Below are 18584 nucleotides of genomic sequence, written 5' to 3'. Positions count from 1 at the left end.
CCGGCGTGGGTGCGGTGCTGCGGTGGCCCTGCCGGATGGCGAAGGCGTGAGGCGGGAATGCTGCCAGGCCGGTTCCTCTGTGCAGTTGGGGACAGGCCGCACCAGGGCCACCACAGTGCCTGCTTGGGGACCTGGGCACCCTGCGTGCACAGGCACCACTAACGCCATTCACCACAACTCTCTGAGCTCGGCCGTCCAGCCAGTTCCTCACCCAGCAAAGAGTACACCTGTCTAACCACGAGCTGCCAGTTTCTGTAGGAGAATGCTGTGGGAGACACTGTCAAAGGCTTTACTGAAGTCCAGGTAGACAACGTTCACAGCCTTTCCCTCATCCACTAGGCGGGTCACCTGGTCATAGAAGGAGATCAGGTTGGTCAAGCAGGACCTGCCTTTCATGAACCCATGCTGTCTGGGCCTGATCCCGTGGTTGTCCTGCACATGCCCCGTGACTCCCTCAAGATGAACGTCTCCATAATCTTCCCAGGTACCGAGGTCAGGCTGACAGACCTATAGTTCATTCACCACAACTCTCTGAGCTCGGCCGTCCAGCCAGTTCCTCACCCAGCAAAGAGTACACCTGTCTAACCACGAGCTGCCAGTTTCTGTAGGAGAATGCTGTGGGAGACACTGTCAAAGGCTTTACTGAAGTCCAGGTAGACAACGTTCACAGCCTTTCCCTCATCCACTAGGCGGGTCACCTGGTCATAGAAGGAGATCAGGTTGGTCAAGCAGGACCTGCCTTTCATGAACCCATGCTGTCTGGGCCTGATCCCGTGGTTGTCCTGCACATGCCCCGTGACTCCCTCAAGATGAACGTCTCCATAATCTTCCCAGGTACCGAGGTCAGGCTGACAGACCTATAGTTCCCAGGATCCTCCTTCTGGCCTTTCTTGTAGATGGGCATCACATTGGCAAGCCTCCAGTCATCTGGGACCTCCCCTGTTAACCAGGACTGCTGATAAATGATGGAGAGTGGCTTGGCAAGCTCCTTGGCCAGCTCTCTCAGAACTCTTGGATGAATCCCATCAGGTCCAATAGACTTGTGGGTAATCCAGGGGGCATAGTAGTTCATTAACTGCTTCCTCCTGTATTATGGGGAGTGTATTGTGCTCTCCATCCCTGTCCTCCAGCTCAGGGATCCTGAGGATACCTGGTCCGGCTATTAAACACTGAGGCAAAGAGGGCGTGTTCCCTGCCACATCCAGTAAGGGATTCTCCTTGAATTTCTTTTTATTAATATATTTGTAAAAGCGTTTTTGCTGTCCGTTACAACCATGTCTAGATTGAGCTCTAGCTGGGCTTTTGCTTTTCTAATTTTGTCACTGCTTGACCTAAAAAGATCCTTGTACTCTTCTTGAGTTGCCTGCCCCTTCTTCCAAAGGACATAAACTCTCCTTTTTTTCCTGAGTCCCAGCAAAAGCTCCCTGTTCAGCCAGGCCGGTCATTCTCCCTGCCAGCTTGTCTTACAGATGGGGACCGCCTGCTCCTGCGCCTTTGAGATTTCCTTCTTGAAGACTGTCCAGCCTTCCTGGACCCCTTTGTCCTTCAGGACTGTCTCCCAAGGGACTCTCTCAACCAGTGACCTGAACAGGCCGAAGTCTGCCCTCTGGAAGTCATGGTAGTGGTTTTGATGACCCCCCTCCTTACTTCACCAAGAATTAAGTATTCTGTCATGTCGTGGTCACTAAGCCCAAGACAGCCTCTGACCACCACATCTCCCACCAGTCCCTCTCTGTTTGTAAACAGCAGGTCAAGCAAGGCACCTCCACTGATAGGCTCACTTACCAGCTGTGTCAGGAATTTATTCCACACACTCCAGGATCCTCCTAGACTGTTTCCTCTCTGCTGTGTTATACATCCCGCAGATGTCCAGTAAGTAAAAAAGGGTAGAAAGAAGGACCCTGGGAACTACCAACCTGTCAGCCTCACATCTGTGCGTGGGAAAACCTTAGAAAAGATCATTCTAGAAGCTATGCTAAAGCACATGGAGGACAGGGAGGTGATTCGAGACAGTCAGCATGGCTTCATCAAGGGCAAGTCCTGCCTGACCAACCTAGTGACCTTCTAGGATGGAGTGACCACATCAGTGGAAAAGGGAAGAGCTACCGATGTCATCTATCTGGACTTCTGTAAGTCCTTTGACACAGTCCTCCACAACATCCTTCTCTCTAAATTGGAGAGTCATGGATTTGATGAGTGCACTGTTGGCTGGATGAGGAAATGGTTGGGTGGTCACACCCAGAGGGTAGTGGTCAATGGCTCAATGTCCAGATGGAGATCGGTAACAAGTGGTGTCCCTCAGGGGTCCATGCTGGGACCAGTACTCTTTAGTATCTTCATCAATGACATAGACAGTGGGATCAAAGGCACCTTCAGCAAGTCTACAGATGACACCAGGCTGAGTGGTGCAGTTGACGTGCCTGAGGGACAGCATGCCATTGAGAGGGACCTGGACAAGCTCGAGGAATGCACCCATGTGAACCTCACGAGGTTCAACAAGGCCAAGTGCAGGATCCTGCACCTGAGTTTGGGCAACCCCCAGTATTCATACAGGCTGGGGGATGAAGGGGTGGAGAGCAGCCCCATGGAGAAGGACTTGGGGGTACTGGTGGCTGAAAAGCTAGACAAGAGCCAGCAATGTGCACTTGTAGTCCAGAAGGCCAACCATATCCTGGGCTGCATCCAAAGCAGTATGTCCAGCAGGTTGATGGAAGGGATTCTGCCCCTGTACTCTGCTCTGGTGAGACCCCACCTGCAGTGCTGCATCCAGCTCTGGAGCCCTCAGCACAGGAAAGACATGGACCTGTTGGAGCGGAGCCAGAGGAGGGACACAAAAATGGTCAGAGGGATGGAGCACCTCTCTTATGAGGACAGACTGAGAGAGTTGAGGTTGTTGGCAACTTGGAGAAGAGAAGGCTCCAGGGAGACCTTATTGCAGCCTTTCAGGTCTTAAAGGAAGCTTATACAAAAGATGGGGACAAACATTTTAGCAGGGCCTGTAGCGATAGGACAAGGGGTGATGGTTTTAAACTAAAAGAGAGCAGATTTAGACTACATCCAAGGAAGACATTTTTCGACATGAGGGTGGTGAAACACTGGCCCAGGTTGCCCAGAGAGGTGGTAGATGCCCCATCCCTGGGAACATTCCAGGTCAGGTTGGATGGGACTCTTGAGCAACCTGCTCTAGTTGGGGATGTCCCTGCTCATGGCAGGGGGGGGGACTAAATGGCCTTTAAAGGTCCCTTCCAACCTATTATATGATTCTGTGGTTTCTGTCAGAGTCCATTGATACAGCCTGTTGGGTCCCATGGATTCAGATGGACCAAGTTCACTGAAGGAATCCTGACTCAGTCTTTTTCCCTGTCTGGTAGCTCTGTGAACCCTTTCAAAAGGCATGCAGCACTGGGAGATCTTGTTGGTGAAGACTGAGGTAAAGGAGGCATTGTCTCAGTCTTATTTATCTCTGCTGTCACTAAATCACTCAGCACATTCAGAAATGGGCCTTTATTCAGCCTTTTACTACCAATGTAGTGATAGAGGCTCTTCTTAGCAGCCTCAGTTTTTCTTGCAAATCTCAACCCCACTTGAACTTTGTTTTTCCTGACACCATCCCTACATACCTGGGCAATGTTTATAAATTCTTCCTTTGTAGCTTGCCTCTGCCTCCCATATACTGCCTTTTTGCATTGCAGCTTAGCGCTAAGGTCCCTGCTTAGCGAAGGCCATCTGCTGATGTGTCTCCTTGTTTTCCTGAGTACTGGGATGGACTGTTCTTGTGCCTGGAGTATGCCGTCCTGAAGGCTTGCCAGCTTTCCTGAGCACTCGTGGCCTTCAGAGCTGCCTCCCGTGGGATCCCTCCCACCTACCAGTTCCCTGTATAAGCTATGGTCTTGCATGAAGTCCAGGATCTGTACTCTGCTACTCTCCTTCCTCAGTACCTTTAGGATCCTGAGCACTACTACTTCATGGTCACTACAGTCAAGACTGCCACTGATTACCACATCCTCAGTCAGTTCTCCCTTGCTAGTGAACAGCAGATCCAGCTGTGTGTCACCCCTGGCTGGCCTAGGGAATTGAAGTTCTTTGTGAGACCCAGGGTCTATGATCCAGAGGCTTCTATCAGGTACTGCTGCCTCCTTGGCAGCTTCAACTCAGGGATTTCCTGGCTCAGCATTGATGTCCTTGTGTTTAAAGCCTTTAGTGGATTTTTCTCTGTGAATGTGGGTAGTTGCTTTCTGAACCTGTACAATTTGATATCACTGTGCCCTGAAGTGAGGAATTCCACATTTTTGCATTTTTTTGGAACCCTGCACTGCCAGAGAGCGACCAGCTCCAGCTGACCCTGGACGAGGGCACTGCCAGTACACACTCACAGGTTGAGGCCATGCTGCGTTGTCTTGCTTGCTGCCCTGCAAGGGGGAAAGCAGACATGAGAGAGATCAAGTGCCTCAAGCCCAGGCTATGCTCTCCAGCCCATGGTCAGCTGCCGGCTCTGCACAGCCACAGCAGAACTGTGGGGCACCACTGTATGGCCAAGGGGATATCCTGAACAGGGAATGGTGGAGGAAGCTGGCAATACAGGGAGAGGGTGGAGGTGTCACTGGGGGTGACAAGAGAAAGGCGCCAGTCCTAGTGCCCATGTGAACATCGTTATTCTGGGCCTGGCCTGGGACATGATGGAGCTGTTTCATGGCACAAGAGGCAGGTGGGGATGGGGTGTGCTGTGGGATGTGGGAGAAGTGTTGCAGGCAGAGAGCCTGTTGCATGCCAGACCTGGCCATGGCTAGCATGGTGTGCAGTGGTGGGGGACACCAATGCTGCCCTGGGCTGAGTGCGCTCTATGTGGCTGTGTGAAGGCTGGGCTATCCCAGGAGCATGGTGTAGGCAGAAAGAGAGGGCAAGGCATGGAGAGAGAGTAATGCTCCATGTGCTGTGCACAGCTGCAGCAGGTTCCAGAGAAATACCATGCTTGCAGCCAAGCACATCTTAACAAGGCCGAAAGACAGGCTGGAGCACTGACCTTGTGCTTCTCAGAAACCCTGGCCTCATTCTGGACTTGAGCAAGATGCTCTGCAGGACCCTGAGTCTCAGTCTCCCTCTCTTCAAGACCAAGGAGCTGGTTACTGTCAGAAACACATCTCGTATGCAATAGAAGGATGCATTCATGCAGCCATTGTCTCCGGATGGCAAAGAATTTCCCTTTGCAGAATGGGGTCCTACAGGACAGAACAGGAAAGCTACAGGCCAGAAAACACTCAGAACATGCAGCTGGTTTATCCAGGAGAAGGATGGGTTGCCTGGTCCACCCACCAACATCAATACAGAGAGGGTTTCTGAGAATGACTGCCCCTTAGTCTTACAAGGGCAGACTCAGACTCTGGGGTAGTAGCAGTGATTAGAAGTAGGTCTTCAACTGAGAACATAATGAACCATAGAAACAAATCACCGTGGCTTCCTTCTCACTGCTGCTCTGGCTGGGTCAGTGAACAGGAACATCTGGACTCTCAATGTCAAAGCTCCAGGGTCACATTCCCTGCCTCATGGAGCACCCTCTGGAGTCCCAGCATAGGGAGAGAGTGCTGGGCTCTGGCATCACTGCTGTTTGACGACACGACACAGAACATTTTCACCCAGTATCTCCCTGCACTTGTGTTTTTTGAACTTTTCTGTTCTTGGCACATGGGGTTGCAGCTGCACATACTGTAGTCTTGGGCAGAAACACAGCATGCACTTTGACTCTGCACATCATGGTGATCCTGTGAGCTTTTGCAGGTGTCCTATGCAAATGAGGTGACCCCACAACTTTGTCCACATCTTGTATCTGCATGCTGATCCTCCAGAGTCATGCAGGTGTCCTGTTCCCAGCTGCAGCCTTCTCCTTCTCTCCTTTCTCCTCTCACATACCTCCTCCTGGGAACAGCCAGTCTTGGCCCTGCAGGATATTCAAAGAAGTCAGAGGTGAGGGTGCTGTAGCAGCTTCGTTCAGGCTCAGAGCTCTGACTCTTGCTCCCACATATTCAAGCAGCAGGCCTTTTACAACCCCGAATGGAGTGTTTCCTGGGCTGTCCCATAGACAGCTTGATCCCATTTCCCTCGTATTTCTCAGGCAAACATCAAGAGCCTAATAAGTAAGCTACAGTAAAACCAGCTGTTGATCCAAAATTTGGGGTGGACGCTAAATACAGAGCCTGGTGTTGCCCTGCGTTAGCTTCTAGTAAAGTTCCTAGAAAAATATCCAGACTTGTTTTAAAAATTTCCGGGAGTGGTGAATTTGCCACAGGCCTTGATGAGCCCTTTTGGTGGTTAATTATCATCACAGCTAAAAGTGGGCACCACATCCAAAGACTGCATGTGCTCTGCAGTCTGCAGCCGTGTGTCCCAGCTATGCTGGGGTGAGGTGTCTGCCTGTACCTACTGGCTGACCAAACCCTGTGCTGCCCTTCAGAGAAGTCCCCAGGAGGCATCACCCCAGCCGCAGCAGGGATAGCCGTCTGCAGGGCTTGCGTCAGGCCCTGCTGAGCATAGGCTGGCTGCAGGCAGGCAGCCAGCCTCATCCCGCAAAACGCACACACGAGGCATCGACAGTCTGCAGGCACTGCCTGCATGCAGGCAGAAGAGCTCCGGCTGGGCAGTGCACCAGCCACAGCCCCACTCCCTCTCCACACAGTGGCAAAGGTGCTAAGCAAACTGTCCAGCTGCCCCACACTGAGCTAACAGTTAGCTGCTCCTTCAGGTGTTTTGTTGTTCCTGTGTCTTTTCTCTGGACACTAGTTTAGCACCATCCCTCCAAGTGAGACTCAGACCAGACGCAAGTCTCCATTAGTGGTGGTACCAGTGCTGGTTGTAACAATGACATGACCTCTCTTGGACCCTGTGTGGACTTGTACGGGCAGGGTTTGTGTTAGGTCGTTGGTCCACAGACAGTCCCACAGCAGCATGGGGAGGTGGAGTGCCAGACACATGTGAATGGGTAACATTTTCTAAGAATGCCTTGCCCTGGCTCTGCAACGAGGTTTGCCTCTGATGCCAGACTGCTGACTCCATGAAGCATCTTGCAGGGAGATGGCCCTGGGTACCAGGGAGCAGCCAGGGAGATGACAACAGCATAATAGTGAGAGCTCGTCTGTTTCTGCCATTGCCAAAATCTGACCCAGCTCCTGTGGCAGAAGGCTCTACTTCCAGATAGCTTCCCCTGTGGGTATCTTTCTTAGGATGGTGACCGTCAGAGGATAGTTAAGGTGGGGAAGTGAGACTGTTCCGGCAACACCAGCGCCCATGGCCCAAGGAACCTAAGGAAAATACCTTACTCTGTTGCAGAGCTTGTTGCTGTACAGTGTATTAAAGCAGCTGACATGCGTTTTAGTACACTTTCAGAGTGATAAGCAGTTCATTTTGAAGGAAAGAAGTTACTAATTTGCCACTTAATGCCTGTTGCAGTCACCGTAGCAGCTTATCAGTTTCAGGTGCATTTCCATCTACAGTGGTAGAAAACACTACCAGCTAAAATCCAGACATGGCACACAACTCAAGTGTATTGGTACAGGGTTATTACTCCAGTAATAATATCCAACGTGGAGGCAAAATACAGGTAGACAGAATACAGGTTTCAGCAATATCAGTGAGGTCAGATTTGTACTCTCAAATGAGCAGCTTCACAGAAAAGGGAGCTGGGGCAGGAGGGATGGAGGATGTTGAACTCAGGGTGGAGGGGAGGCAGGTGGGTCCAATTTCCCAAAGTGCTTTCTGGCTGGGCTGCTGTCATGGCACCTGTGGCTCCGAGTGCTCTGCAGCTGGGGCAGGGAAGGGGGATCCTGTTTCATGGCTCTTCTTCTGGCAGCAGCTGCAGGGTTGGGGAGGTGGTTCTGTACAGAGAGCATGATCCTCATTGTAGATGTGCTCTCAGCTTCTCCCTCAGGCATCCCCTTAGGCCACAAGCAGCAGAGCCAGAGAGTTGGTGAGGGGTGTGTTGCAGGTGCTACCTCCCCTCCCTGGAGGCTGTGGATCACTGGGCAGGAGAACTGGCAAGGGGCTATCTCAGGTGCTGTCTCCCCTCCCTGGGGTGCAGAGCATATGGTCTGAGGGGAGGGAGGTTCCACCTCTACCAGATTTATTTTTTCTTCCCTGGCCCAGCCGTTCTCTGTACTCTCTCTTGTTTCTCCATCTCTGATGATCGGGTGAGTTGTTCAGGTTAGGGGCCCGGCCCGAAGGAAAGAGCTGTTTGCAGCCCCCAGCTGGGCCCTTTCCTTGGCGCGTGTGCAACGTTCCTGTGCTTCTCGCTCACGGGAGCCGAGGCCCCAGCGCTGCTGCTGGGAGGAGCTGTGGCTGACGAGGCCTGAACTCCACTTCACCCGGGCCTGGCCCAGCTGCCTCCCTCCTGGCTCTGTCCTCTAGCTTTGTTCTCTGTGCAGAGCTCCCAGCTGGTGGATGAGCCATGGGCAGTGATGCTGGGGTCAGGGGGAAGGAGCTGTTTTCTGCTGACCTGAGCTCTGCAAGGAGCCCAAGGAGGAACTGGGGCCTTGTAAGCAGGAGCAGTTTTAATCCTCCTGCTGTGTTTGTAACTGCTAATGCAATTCACATGCTCCAGGCTCCAGTGGGCCCTGGCTGTCATAGGGCAATGCCACCCTCAGTCATCATCCTCAGAGCCCAGGGCTGCTGGGCACAGAGCTCTGAGAGCAGGACAGAGAACAGGTCATGGTGAAAAGGGGGCTGTTTTTCTTCCTGTCTTGTCTTAAGCATCTTTGCAGAAAAGAAGGAGCAGAGGGCCTGGGGCAGCTGTTTGCAAAAGCATAGGTTGTCCCTGGCTGGCTGATCAAGCTGGATGCAATGGGGATGCTTGGCTGCTAGATCCTTGGCATCTGTGTGAGGCTTGGCCTTTCTGCCACCCCACTTCATATGGCCTTTTCCTTTGCTAAGGCAAGTGTGCTGACCTTGGTCATGTATGGTGCCCCAGGGCTGCAAGAAGGGAGATATCACCTGAAACAAGGTACCTCTGGTGGTGCAGGGGCCCATGGCAGCACAGTACATAGAAAGCATGGTGCAGCCGTTGAGAGTCTGCAACGCTGTGCTCCCCTACCCCTGTGTCCCCTCATGGGGACCGGGCCAGCATAGGCTGATCCTGAGGTGCGCCACAGCTGCTGCCCAGGGCACTGTGTGCAGCCAGTGAGCCCCTGAGAGGCCCTGTCCTCTTGCAGGGAGGGCTGCAGAGGAAGTGGTGGCTTGTCTGGGACAAGAATCGCAGGGATGAGGCAGTAACTGTCAGTCTGCTTTACTACAGCCAACATTGAGGACAGTGTACTTTGTTGTAGGCCACAGAGCAGAGGGAAGCACTGGGTTGTGGAGGTGGTGGTGGTGATGGGCTGGGTCTGGCTGGTAGTCTTCTCTGTCATGCTGGCCCTGCTCATGTAGTGACTTCCCTCATTCAGGTGACAGCCACAGATGCAGACAGCGGCATGTTTGGCTCCCTTTCCTACTCCATTGGTTCTGGCATCGGCAGTGTTGTCCCCACGCAGTTCAGCATCGACAAGCACACGGGGCAGCTGTGCACTGTGCAACTTCTGGATCGTGATGAGGGCACGTCTGCCTATGATTTCACCATCACTGCTGTTGACGGGGTGAGTGCATGGGGATGTGATGCTGCTGACTCAGGACTGTGCAGGGGATACTGTTGTCCTTGCCCCTGCTCTTTGCACCATCTCCAATCTGGTCCTTCCTCAGGGTGGCCTGAACTCCATGGTGTATGTGAAGGTTTTCCTGGAGGACATAAATGACAACCGGCCAGTGTTTTACCCACTGGAGTATGCTGCCAGCATCAGCACGCAAAGCATGCCAGGTACAGCTGTGCTGCGTGTTACTGCCCATGACAAGGATGAGGGACTGAACGGGAAAGTGACCTACCGCATTGTCTTGGGAAACTCACCACCTCTCTTCTCCCTCAACAAGGACACAGGTGAGAGAGAGCTCAGGGGGCAGCCAGAGTAGGCAGCAAACAGAGCAGTGGGATGCAGGCAGATGTAAAAGCCAGCCTGAGGGTCACTGCTTGGCCATCTCAGCAGTGCAATCTGCCACCAGAATATGTCTGTTTCTCTCCCTGCCACATCTTCCCTGGCTTGGCTTCTTGAGCCTCTGGCAGCCCCTTCCCAGCGTCAGTCTCTGACCTCTCGTTTCTGCTCCCTGCTCTGTTCCTTATTTGTCCTGTCTTCCTTCCTCTCCCTCATTCTCCATCACTGACTCACTGTGCCTTTCCTCCTGCATGCTGCTTGCCTTGCCCCACTAGGCTGTATCCTGCTTAGTTTCTTGTCCCTGCCCAGTTCCCCCGCCCAGTTTTCCCTGCCCAGTTCCCCCCTCTCCCCAGCTCAGTTTACTCTCCTTCCCTCTATCTCTGTCGCACTCAGTCCCACCTTTCTCATTGTCTGCATCTGCTCTGCCTTGCTTTGGCCACCAAAGCCTGAGCAGTTTCTGCTGGAGAGGTGACTGCATGGGCATGTCATGCTAGGGGCTGTCAGCAGGACAGGAAGGTGTCCTGTGCTCAGCCCAGGCATCAGGATCTCTCCACACTGGTCCCCAAGTTCCCAGAATGTGACTGCGATAAAACAGGCCTACCAGCCATCCTAATGCAGGGCCACCTCCTTTGTAGGGCCTGTGGAGGATGGTCCTTCTGTTCTACATCTCCTTCAAGAGCCTCCCCACAGCCCAGATTCCACCTGCTGGGTTGTGACCCTCACCCTACACCCCACATTGGAAGCCCTATTCCCTCCTTTCCCTCTCCCAAGACCTTCCCTCTGGCTCATTTTCCCCAGCCCTTACCACTACTCAGCTCAGGGCTGGGCTTAAGGTTGAGAAAGGAGGATGTGGGGAGGCTTTCCCAGGAGTGTTCCTCTTCTTTACTTCAGTTCTTCCATGGTGAGCTTCCCCTGTGATGCACATTGTTTGCTGCCCCCTTCGGTCTTTCTTTTCACGGTTATGGTTTGGCTTGTTCCCTTGGTACCAGATGACATGCAGTGGTGCAGGCATAGTGCCCTCTGAACTGCTTTCTTTCCTAGGTGTCATCTCCCTCTCATGGTCCCTGAGTGGTAAAGCCAACACCCTGGTGCAGCTGGTGATCTCTGCACAAGATGGTGGGGGACTACAGGCACAGCCAAATGCCCGGGTGAACATCAGCATCGTGGAGGGTACGGTCTCACCTCCTGTCTTTGAGCAAGCTCAGTACTTCTTCACAGTGCCTGAGGACATGCTGCAGGGTGCCAGTGTGGGGGCTGTCCGGGCCCAGAACCCTCCAGGTATGGGCTTGTCCCTTTTGTATGCAGTCACTTTCCCTGTCCATCATCTTGAAGATCCAGTACCACACTTCCTCACAGAGCAACCCTGTTTTGGGAGCTCCATGCACACACAGGGGCATGCACATCCGAATGTGCACCCATGTGATTGTTACTCAACTCACTGCATGCTTTCACACATGTGCTTACACATACATATATACACACACTTGTGCACGTGCATCTGTGCATACATGCACATATACACAGTGCTACTGTACACCTTCCAACCAGAGTCAGCTGCAGACAGCACTACCCAACCCTGTTGCTGTCTGTAGGGGACTGAGGAGGTGAGCTGGATGCACAAATCATTCTTCCTGTCTTAATTTCCTTGTGCATAGGTCATGCTGATGACATCTTTTATTCCATCTCTTCGGGGGATCCTCATGGCTACTTTTCCATTGACTCTGCCTCTGGGCAGCTCCACACCAGCCTACCTCTGGATCATGAGTCCCAGGCAGTCCTCATTCTGGATGTCCAGGCCCGAAGTGGTTCACCTCCTGCCTATAGCAACACACGCGTGAAAATTTCTGTGTCAGATGTGAATGACAACATGCCAGTGTTCCCAGCCCCCTCTGACTCCATTCTGCTGCCACAGGCTACAGAACCTGGGACTACAGTGTACACTTTGCAGGCTGAGGACCGTGACAGTGGTGCCAACGGCCAGGTGAATTTTGAGCTGGTATCAGGAGGTGATGGCACCTTCAGTGTGGAACGCTCATCGGGGGCAGTACGACTGATGGGGGCCCTGCAATATGAAGCCAGCACAGCCTACAGGCTGGCCATTGTGGCCCGAGACAGTGGTGTTCCCCAGCTCAGCTCCACGTTCACACTGCTGGTGCATGTGCAAGCCGAGCATGACAATGGGCCCATCTTTGACACACTGACCTACCGCGTGGAGGTGCAGGAAGGTGTGCCTGTTTCCACCCGCTTCCTGCAGGTGCGGGCCCTGGCACGCGATGCAGAATCCATGACCCTTACCTACCACTTGCGTGCAGATGGGGATGCTGCCAGCTTTGGCATCATGCCTGAGAGTGGTTGGCTGTATGTCAAAAGCGCACTGGACCGGGAGACACGGGACCTGTATGTGCTCACAGTGCTGGCCTCGGCAGGAGGAAGTGGTGCGGGGGGGGAAGCCCGGAAAACAGGCACCAGCACGGTACGGATCAGCGTCACTGATGAGAATGACAACAGCCCCCGGCTGAGTGAGGAGCGTTACTTCTTCACTGTTCCTGAGAATCAGGCTCCTGGTAGCAGTGTGGGCAGGGTGATGGCAAGTGACCGGGATGCTGGGCAGAACAGCCGGCTCACCTACCGCCTGCTCCAGCACGATCCCAACTTCCTTATCCACACACAGACAGGTGAGAGACTTCCTGGCTTCCTAGGCTGGGGCTGACTGGGGAGAAAGCCCAGGGCAGGTCAAAAGTGATGCGGGCCAGGCCAGTGCCGCAACAGAATATTCATCTTCCTACCCCTGCGGTGCTGGGCTCCCCAGCAACATACCCGAGCACAGCCTCTTCTCTAAAGTGTTTTTTGGGCTGAGCTGTGTCCCCACTTGTCCCTCACAGGGGAGCTCAGCACCAAGCATAGCTTGGACCGGGAGCAGCAGTCCAGCTACCAGCTCTTGCTGATCGTGCAGGATGGGGGAGCACCACCCCGCAGTGCCACAGGAACCATCTATGTCACTGTGCTGGATGAGAATGACAACGCTCCTGCTTTCCTTCACGTGACCAGTGGCCAGGAGCTGCCTGTGCAGGTAGGGACAGCAGGCTGGAGCCCTGGTGAGGCAGGGGTGTGATAGCCTCTGGGTTTGGGGACAGGTGGTTCTGCAGGGGGAAAGTTTCAGGGTTTCAGGGTGGGAGATAAGCAGGCGTAAGTTTCATCCATGCAGCAGCCAGGGCAGTCTGGCAAATCTGATTGAGATGTGGTAAGATGGGCATATCCTTGGGAAATACAGACATTCCCTATGCACAGAGTACGTGAGGACTGCAGAGGGCTCTGACCAGCAGGCAGAAGCTCTTGGCTCACACATGCCTGCAAGAAGAGAAGAAGAAAGGGACCCCTAAACTTGACCCAGCAGAGCCAAGGGTAAAATACTTGCGAGCAGGGAGGCACGGGGTGCCATTAACTTCTAGGTCTCAGGACTTTAGGTGTAGCCACTCAGCTTTCTGGGAGATCAAGAAAGCACTGCTTAGTTGGACTTTGCACTCACAAGGGTTTTCTGAGAATCTGCTATGAGTTCCAGCCCAGCTTTCCCTCAGCACCGTGTGGCGGCTGTGGTCACCCAGGCACTGAGTGTGCTGCAGACTAAGTTATGTCTGTGCTCCTCAACAGACGTGGGTGAGGACCAACCCTCCACCCCCACCGCCAGCTGGCATCATCTGTGCTCTGCTGTGGCCCCTTTGGAGTGGCACGTGTGGCGAGCCAGCCAAGCAGCACTGGCAGCAATGGAGCAGGATGGGCAATTGAAGGCCTGTCCTCATCTCCTCTGCACAGTGGGGAGAACCCACAGCTGAAAGGATGTGCTTGCTCTGCACGTTGCTGCACTTCGGGCAGCGTGCTCAAAGCCATTTGCAGTGTGCTGGGTTTAAAACATCACGGTGATGGCAACCTTCCTCTGTTGCAGGTCCTGCCTGAGCTGCACACCAGAGGCAGGTCAGAGCAGGCAGGACTGTATTGGGAGGTCCCCCCCAGGGGCAGGTCAGGGCAGGAAGGACTGTATTGGCAGATGACTGCTGCATCTGGGTGGCCATCAGCACAGGATGCTGGGGAAACTCTGCAACTCCAGTCAGGCCTTCCCTGTTCATTACTTTTTCCCTTCCTGTTCCAGGTTACAGCCATCCCTTGCCCAGCCTTCTTGCATGTCCAGCTGGCGGTCTCTGCTTGCAAAACTGTCTGGCAAGGCTTGGCCTGATGAAGGCATCTCTCAGGGCCCAGTGGAGGCAGAGGAAGGCAAAGTTACTCCTGTCCTCTCTCTGAGCAAGGCTCTGGCCTTTGAGTCACTCTTGCAGGCCAGGGACCAGCCAGCTGTGGCATTGCTGAGACTTTGGCTGAACAGGCTCTGCAAAATGGTGTTGCTCACACTCTGTCTGCAGTCTGCCGAGTGTCCTGTCTGCTGTCTGGGGACACCAGCAACACACTTGCACAGCAGGCTTTGCAGTTGATTCCAGTGTTTGGGGGCATGAAATGCTGGGAGTGTCCTGCTAGAGCTCAGGAGGCATCTTCTCATGCAAAGGTACCACAAAAGCATGTGCATCCTTCAGGAGACAGAGCAAGGCTAGGACAGATTTAGAGTCCTGAAGGCAGGTAAATGCTGTGACAGTTTTGAATGAAACAAATATTTAGGCACTTTGGTTTGAAGCTCTCCTGCTAGAAACACTGGTAGAGAAGGGTGAAGCACAGGAATAGGCCACTGTTAACCACGATTTAGATGTAGAAGAAAGGCTTGGAGGGAAAAGTAAAAACTGATAAATGCAAAGCACAATGATTTATTGCAGACTTGCTCAGTGAACTATTAATATACAAATTCATTAGGCAAAGCAGATGGAGGTTTCTGTATCAGCACCTTGCTTTAAGCATCACCTAGCAGGGTATCTTTCATTGTAGGGTTGCAAGATGAGCTTATCAAGCACATTGGTAACACACTGGCAGGACCAGGTGTTGTTCACACAGGAACTGCAGTAGTAATGGATCCTCCCAGGGAATGATAATTAGGAAAGGGGAGAGGGAGCACAGGGAAGGAAGAAGTGGTCTGTTTTTGGAGGGAGGATGTCACTAGGTGGGTGCCTAGGACTGGTGCTGGTATCCTTGCTATTTAGCATTTTCATATACCCTCCAGAAGAGGTGATTGTTTGTTGATGTTACTGGTCTATTCGTAGTAATAAAGGTGGGGGCTCCCTGTGAAGAACTGTAGAATGATTTTGTTTTACTATTCAATTAGGAAAGAAGATGGGAGATGAAGTTCACTGTTGCTAACTGGAAAGTGATACACATGGCAAAAAGCAATATGAATTTCACCTACACAGTGGTGGGCTCTGAATTGGCTACTTAAGTTTAGGGAGAAGATTGGGGCATCGCCATGAATGCTTTGTGAAAATGTCAGCTCAGGGCTCAGCCGTAGTCAAAAAGGCAAATCAAATGCTGAGCTTTGTTAGAAAAGGAACAGAGAATGAAAGAAAACATCATTACCCTACATCTCAAATTCTGCACACACTCTCTGCCCTGCCTTGTTCCACTAAATAAGCAGTAGTGCTAGAAAAGGTTCAGAAAAGGATGTTAATGTGATCTCCACTAGATAATGATTTCCATGCAGAAAGAAAATACTTGAACATTCTTTGGCGTGGAAGACACTGTAGGAATATAACAGAGGTGTGCAGTGAATGGCACAGAGAAAGTAAAGGAGAAATTAGAAATTGCTTTTTTCACAATACAAGACCTAGGCAGCTTCATAAGAAATGACCAGGCAGCAGGTTTAAAATAAACAAAGGCAGTACTTTTTCATGCAGAACATAATTAAATTGTGAAATCATTGCCAAAAGTTGCATGGGTTCAAAATTAGATGAATTCATGGAAAGAAATGAATCCATCAAAGGCTGTTGAACAAAAATATGATCTGTGGCTCAGGAAGTGACTTAGCCACAGACTGCTGGAAGCTGGGAAGGTTTCACAGGAGGATTATTCCATACAAACCCTATTTCTTGCATCTTCTCTATATATTCACTGCCAGCCACTGTGAGAGCTATGGCAGTGGTTGAGATGGCTCTCTGATCTTTGGACCAAGCTGGTATTTGCAACAACCTTCTTGGAGAGTGGACATGTGACCTGGACAAGCCTGCCTGGTAGCAGTTTTACTGAGGCTGAGGTTTTTGCAGAGGCAAGACCACTTTTATTGCTGTTTATTCCTCTGTGCATCTGAAATGGCATTTGTACATGGAGCCTGTGTGGATGCTGCTCATTTAACTCTGCTGAGTCACTGCTTTCCTCCATTCCTCAGATGGAGTTTGATTCCTTGTGGAAGAGGAGTGTGACCATGCACGCGAAGCAGGAACCCCTTGTATCCTTGTTGAGGGAGATTAGAGACAGCATGGGGGACAGGCGCTGCCCCAGCCTGTTACAGAGGAAGGCTTGGAAGGGGCCTCTAAGGCATGGCCCCACTGAGAGGTGTCCACACAGACACTCCTTTTCATAAACAGCCAAGCTATATTTAGAAGGTCTTCTGCCTCCATCACTGCTGTGAAATGCTGTTCCAGATTCCTTGATCTGGTAGTTAGAAACCATCTCTTAATTTCCAGCCTAAACTAATTTCTGACCACTTTATACTCATTTGTTCTTGTGCCAATATTGTGTTTTTGCTTAAATAGCTCTTCTCTCTCCTTGGAATTTCCCTCCCCTCTCCCCAGTGTTTACAGAGTGCAGTCACATCACTGCTTGGCCTGGCTAAACAAGTCCAGCCCCTCTGGTCTCCCCTCCCGAGCGCCACCAGCATGGTGCTAGCAGCTTGTGCAACAGCATTAACACTTGACTCCTCTCAGGAGCTTTGCAGCATCTTTCCTTGGATTCTTGCTCAGATTCGACTTGTCTTTTTCATAAATGCATTGAAGTGGTACCACACAGAGATCACCTAGCACAGCTGAATCTGTGAGGATGATTTGTGCTGTGGCATGTGCTGATAGGGTGTGAATTTGATGTCCTCTGGTGTGGAAGGGACTGCAGAGTCTGTGCCAAGTGGGGAACCTGCTCTACCAGTGAGGTGTGGGTAGGTGCAAGGAGTCTGTGCTGGAGGAGAGACAGGTCTGCCAGTAGGCATGGGTTGTTTGTTGAGGATACTCCCAAAAACTGACCCATAGTGAGGGGCAGTAATAGGGATGTGTGCATTTCCATAACTATCCACAAAAGGTACTTGCATGCAATGCTGTTACATGTGGTCTCTGTTAGGAAGCTGGTAACTCACCTCAGAATGTGGTTTTAGCTGAGCACATGCATAATTAATGACTTGATGGTACTGTGATGCACTGGCATAAAATGGTGGTCTTAAACACCTACAGACAGGCAGTCAGCACGGCTAAGTAGGAGCAAATGACAGAGGGGTAAGCCTTAAGAGTCTAGGTGTCCAAGCCTAGGAATAACTTCCATCTGCATTTCCAGAGATCACAAACCTCCCTGGCCTGGCTGGTGGGAACTGAGGAAATCCCCTTCCATTGCCAGGGCGACTGGCCTCTGAGCCTGTCAGGGCTCACACCTTTGCATTTGCAGCTGAAAGAGTCTGTTGGGGGCAGACAGAACCAGGACTGTCATGAAGCCCTGGATTTTCCTAGCTGTAGAGGCTTTGGATGTAACATGGGTGAAATAGTGTCCTCCCATCACCCTGCAGCATGCCCCAAGGCTGCTAAGCTGGTTGTTAAACAGGGCAGAATGAGAGGAGGGCTGGCAAGGCAGAAATTCCCTTTACCAGCTTTGCCGTGGACTTCGCCATGTTGTCAGCCTCAGACACAGCCTGTGGGTCTTGCCATAGGATCTGTGCCTTGGGTGAGGTTCAGGACTGGTGTAGGAAGGTGCAGATCCTGTGCCGTTCTCTGGGGTTTGTGGGGGTAGTCTGAAGGGTGCCCTGTGCCACTCAGCTGTTCCCTGGGCTGTGCTGCAGGTGCTGGAAGAGAAGCCATCAGGACTTCTAGTTGCCTCCCTGCAGGCCAAGGACCCCGACGAGGGTGAGAATGGAACCATCATCTACTCACTGATAGGTATGAACTGACTAATTGATGCTGCTCTCTCACTTGCAGCCATCACCCCGGTGGGCAGACGGGTGCTCACTGCCCAAGTCCTGCCACACCGCACTCCCTCCTCCATCCCAACCTGCCCCCTGCCCTCCCTCCTCTCTGCTTCTTCCTGCAGCATTTCACCCTCTTTCTGCAGGAGCCTGGGCAGAGCGTTTCACACTGCACATGGCTACTGGAGAGTTGCGGACTGCCACAGTTCTACGCCGGTCTGATCGTGCTGAATACATCTTCACTGTGACAGCCAGTGACCGGGGTGCAGTGCCTCGCAGTACATCAGCCATCATTCGTATTCAGGTATCCAGCACTCCAGCTCCTCTTGTCCCTGCACCATCTACCCCTTGCTCATCTCTTGGAGGACACCATCCAGCTGCGTGGCAGCCTTCCTCCCCACCTTCTCACCCTCCACCACCTTCATCCCCAGGGCACCCTCTGCCCTTGCTCAGCTGTGATCCAGCCCTAAAATCAGTGTGGAGAACCTGGGATGGGAAGGAGTGGGTCT

At 52.4% G+C, this 18584-nt stretch overlaps 1 protein-coding gene across 1 annotated transcript in view; it reads left to right on the top strand.

Annotated features, from left to right (window-relative positions):
- The window catches only part of LOC104628202 (protocadherin-16-like), a gene marked incomplete at its 3' end in the record, with an annotated part of 30484 nt that extends 12105 nt beyond the window's left edge, over positions 1-18379 (top strand). The window contains exons 2-8 of the mRNA XM_010296709.1: positions 9423-9611; positions 9715-9946; positions 11040-11276; positions 11654-12673; positions 12881-13068; positions 17953-18049; positions 18201-18379. Coding sequence (XP_010295011.1) covers positions 9423-9611; positions 9715-9946; positions 11040-11276; positions 11654-12673; positions 12881-13068; positions 17953-18049; positions 18201-18379 — 2142 coding nt within the window. The remainder of the gene's footprint in view (positions 1-9422; positions 9612-9714; positions 9947-11039; positions 11277-11653; positions 12674-12880; positions 13069-17952; positions 18050-18200) is intronic.
- Between the last annotated feature and the right edge of the window lie 205 nt (positions 18380-18584).

This window comes from Phaethon lepturus, unplaced genomic scaffold (genome assembly GCF_000687285.1).
Source record: "Phaethon lepturus isolate BGI_N335 unplaced genomic scaffold, ASM68728v1 scaffold4061, whole genome shotgun sequence".
Lineage (NCBI taxonomy): Eukaryota > Metazoa > Chordata > Aves > Phaethontiformes > Phaethontidae > Phaethon > Phaethon lepturus.
The sequence above is the reverse complement of the archived record's forward strand: the minus strand, read 5'-3'. Positions and strand labels throughout refer to the sequence as shown.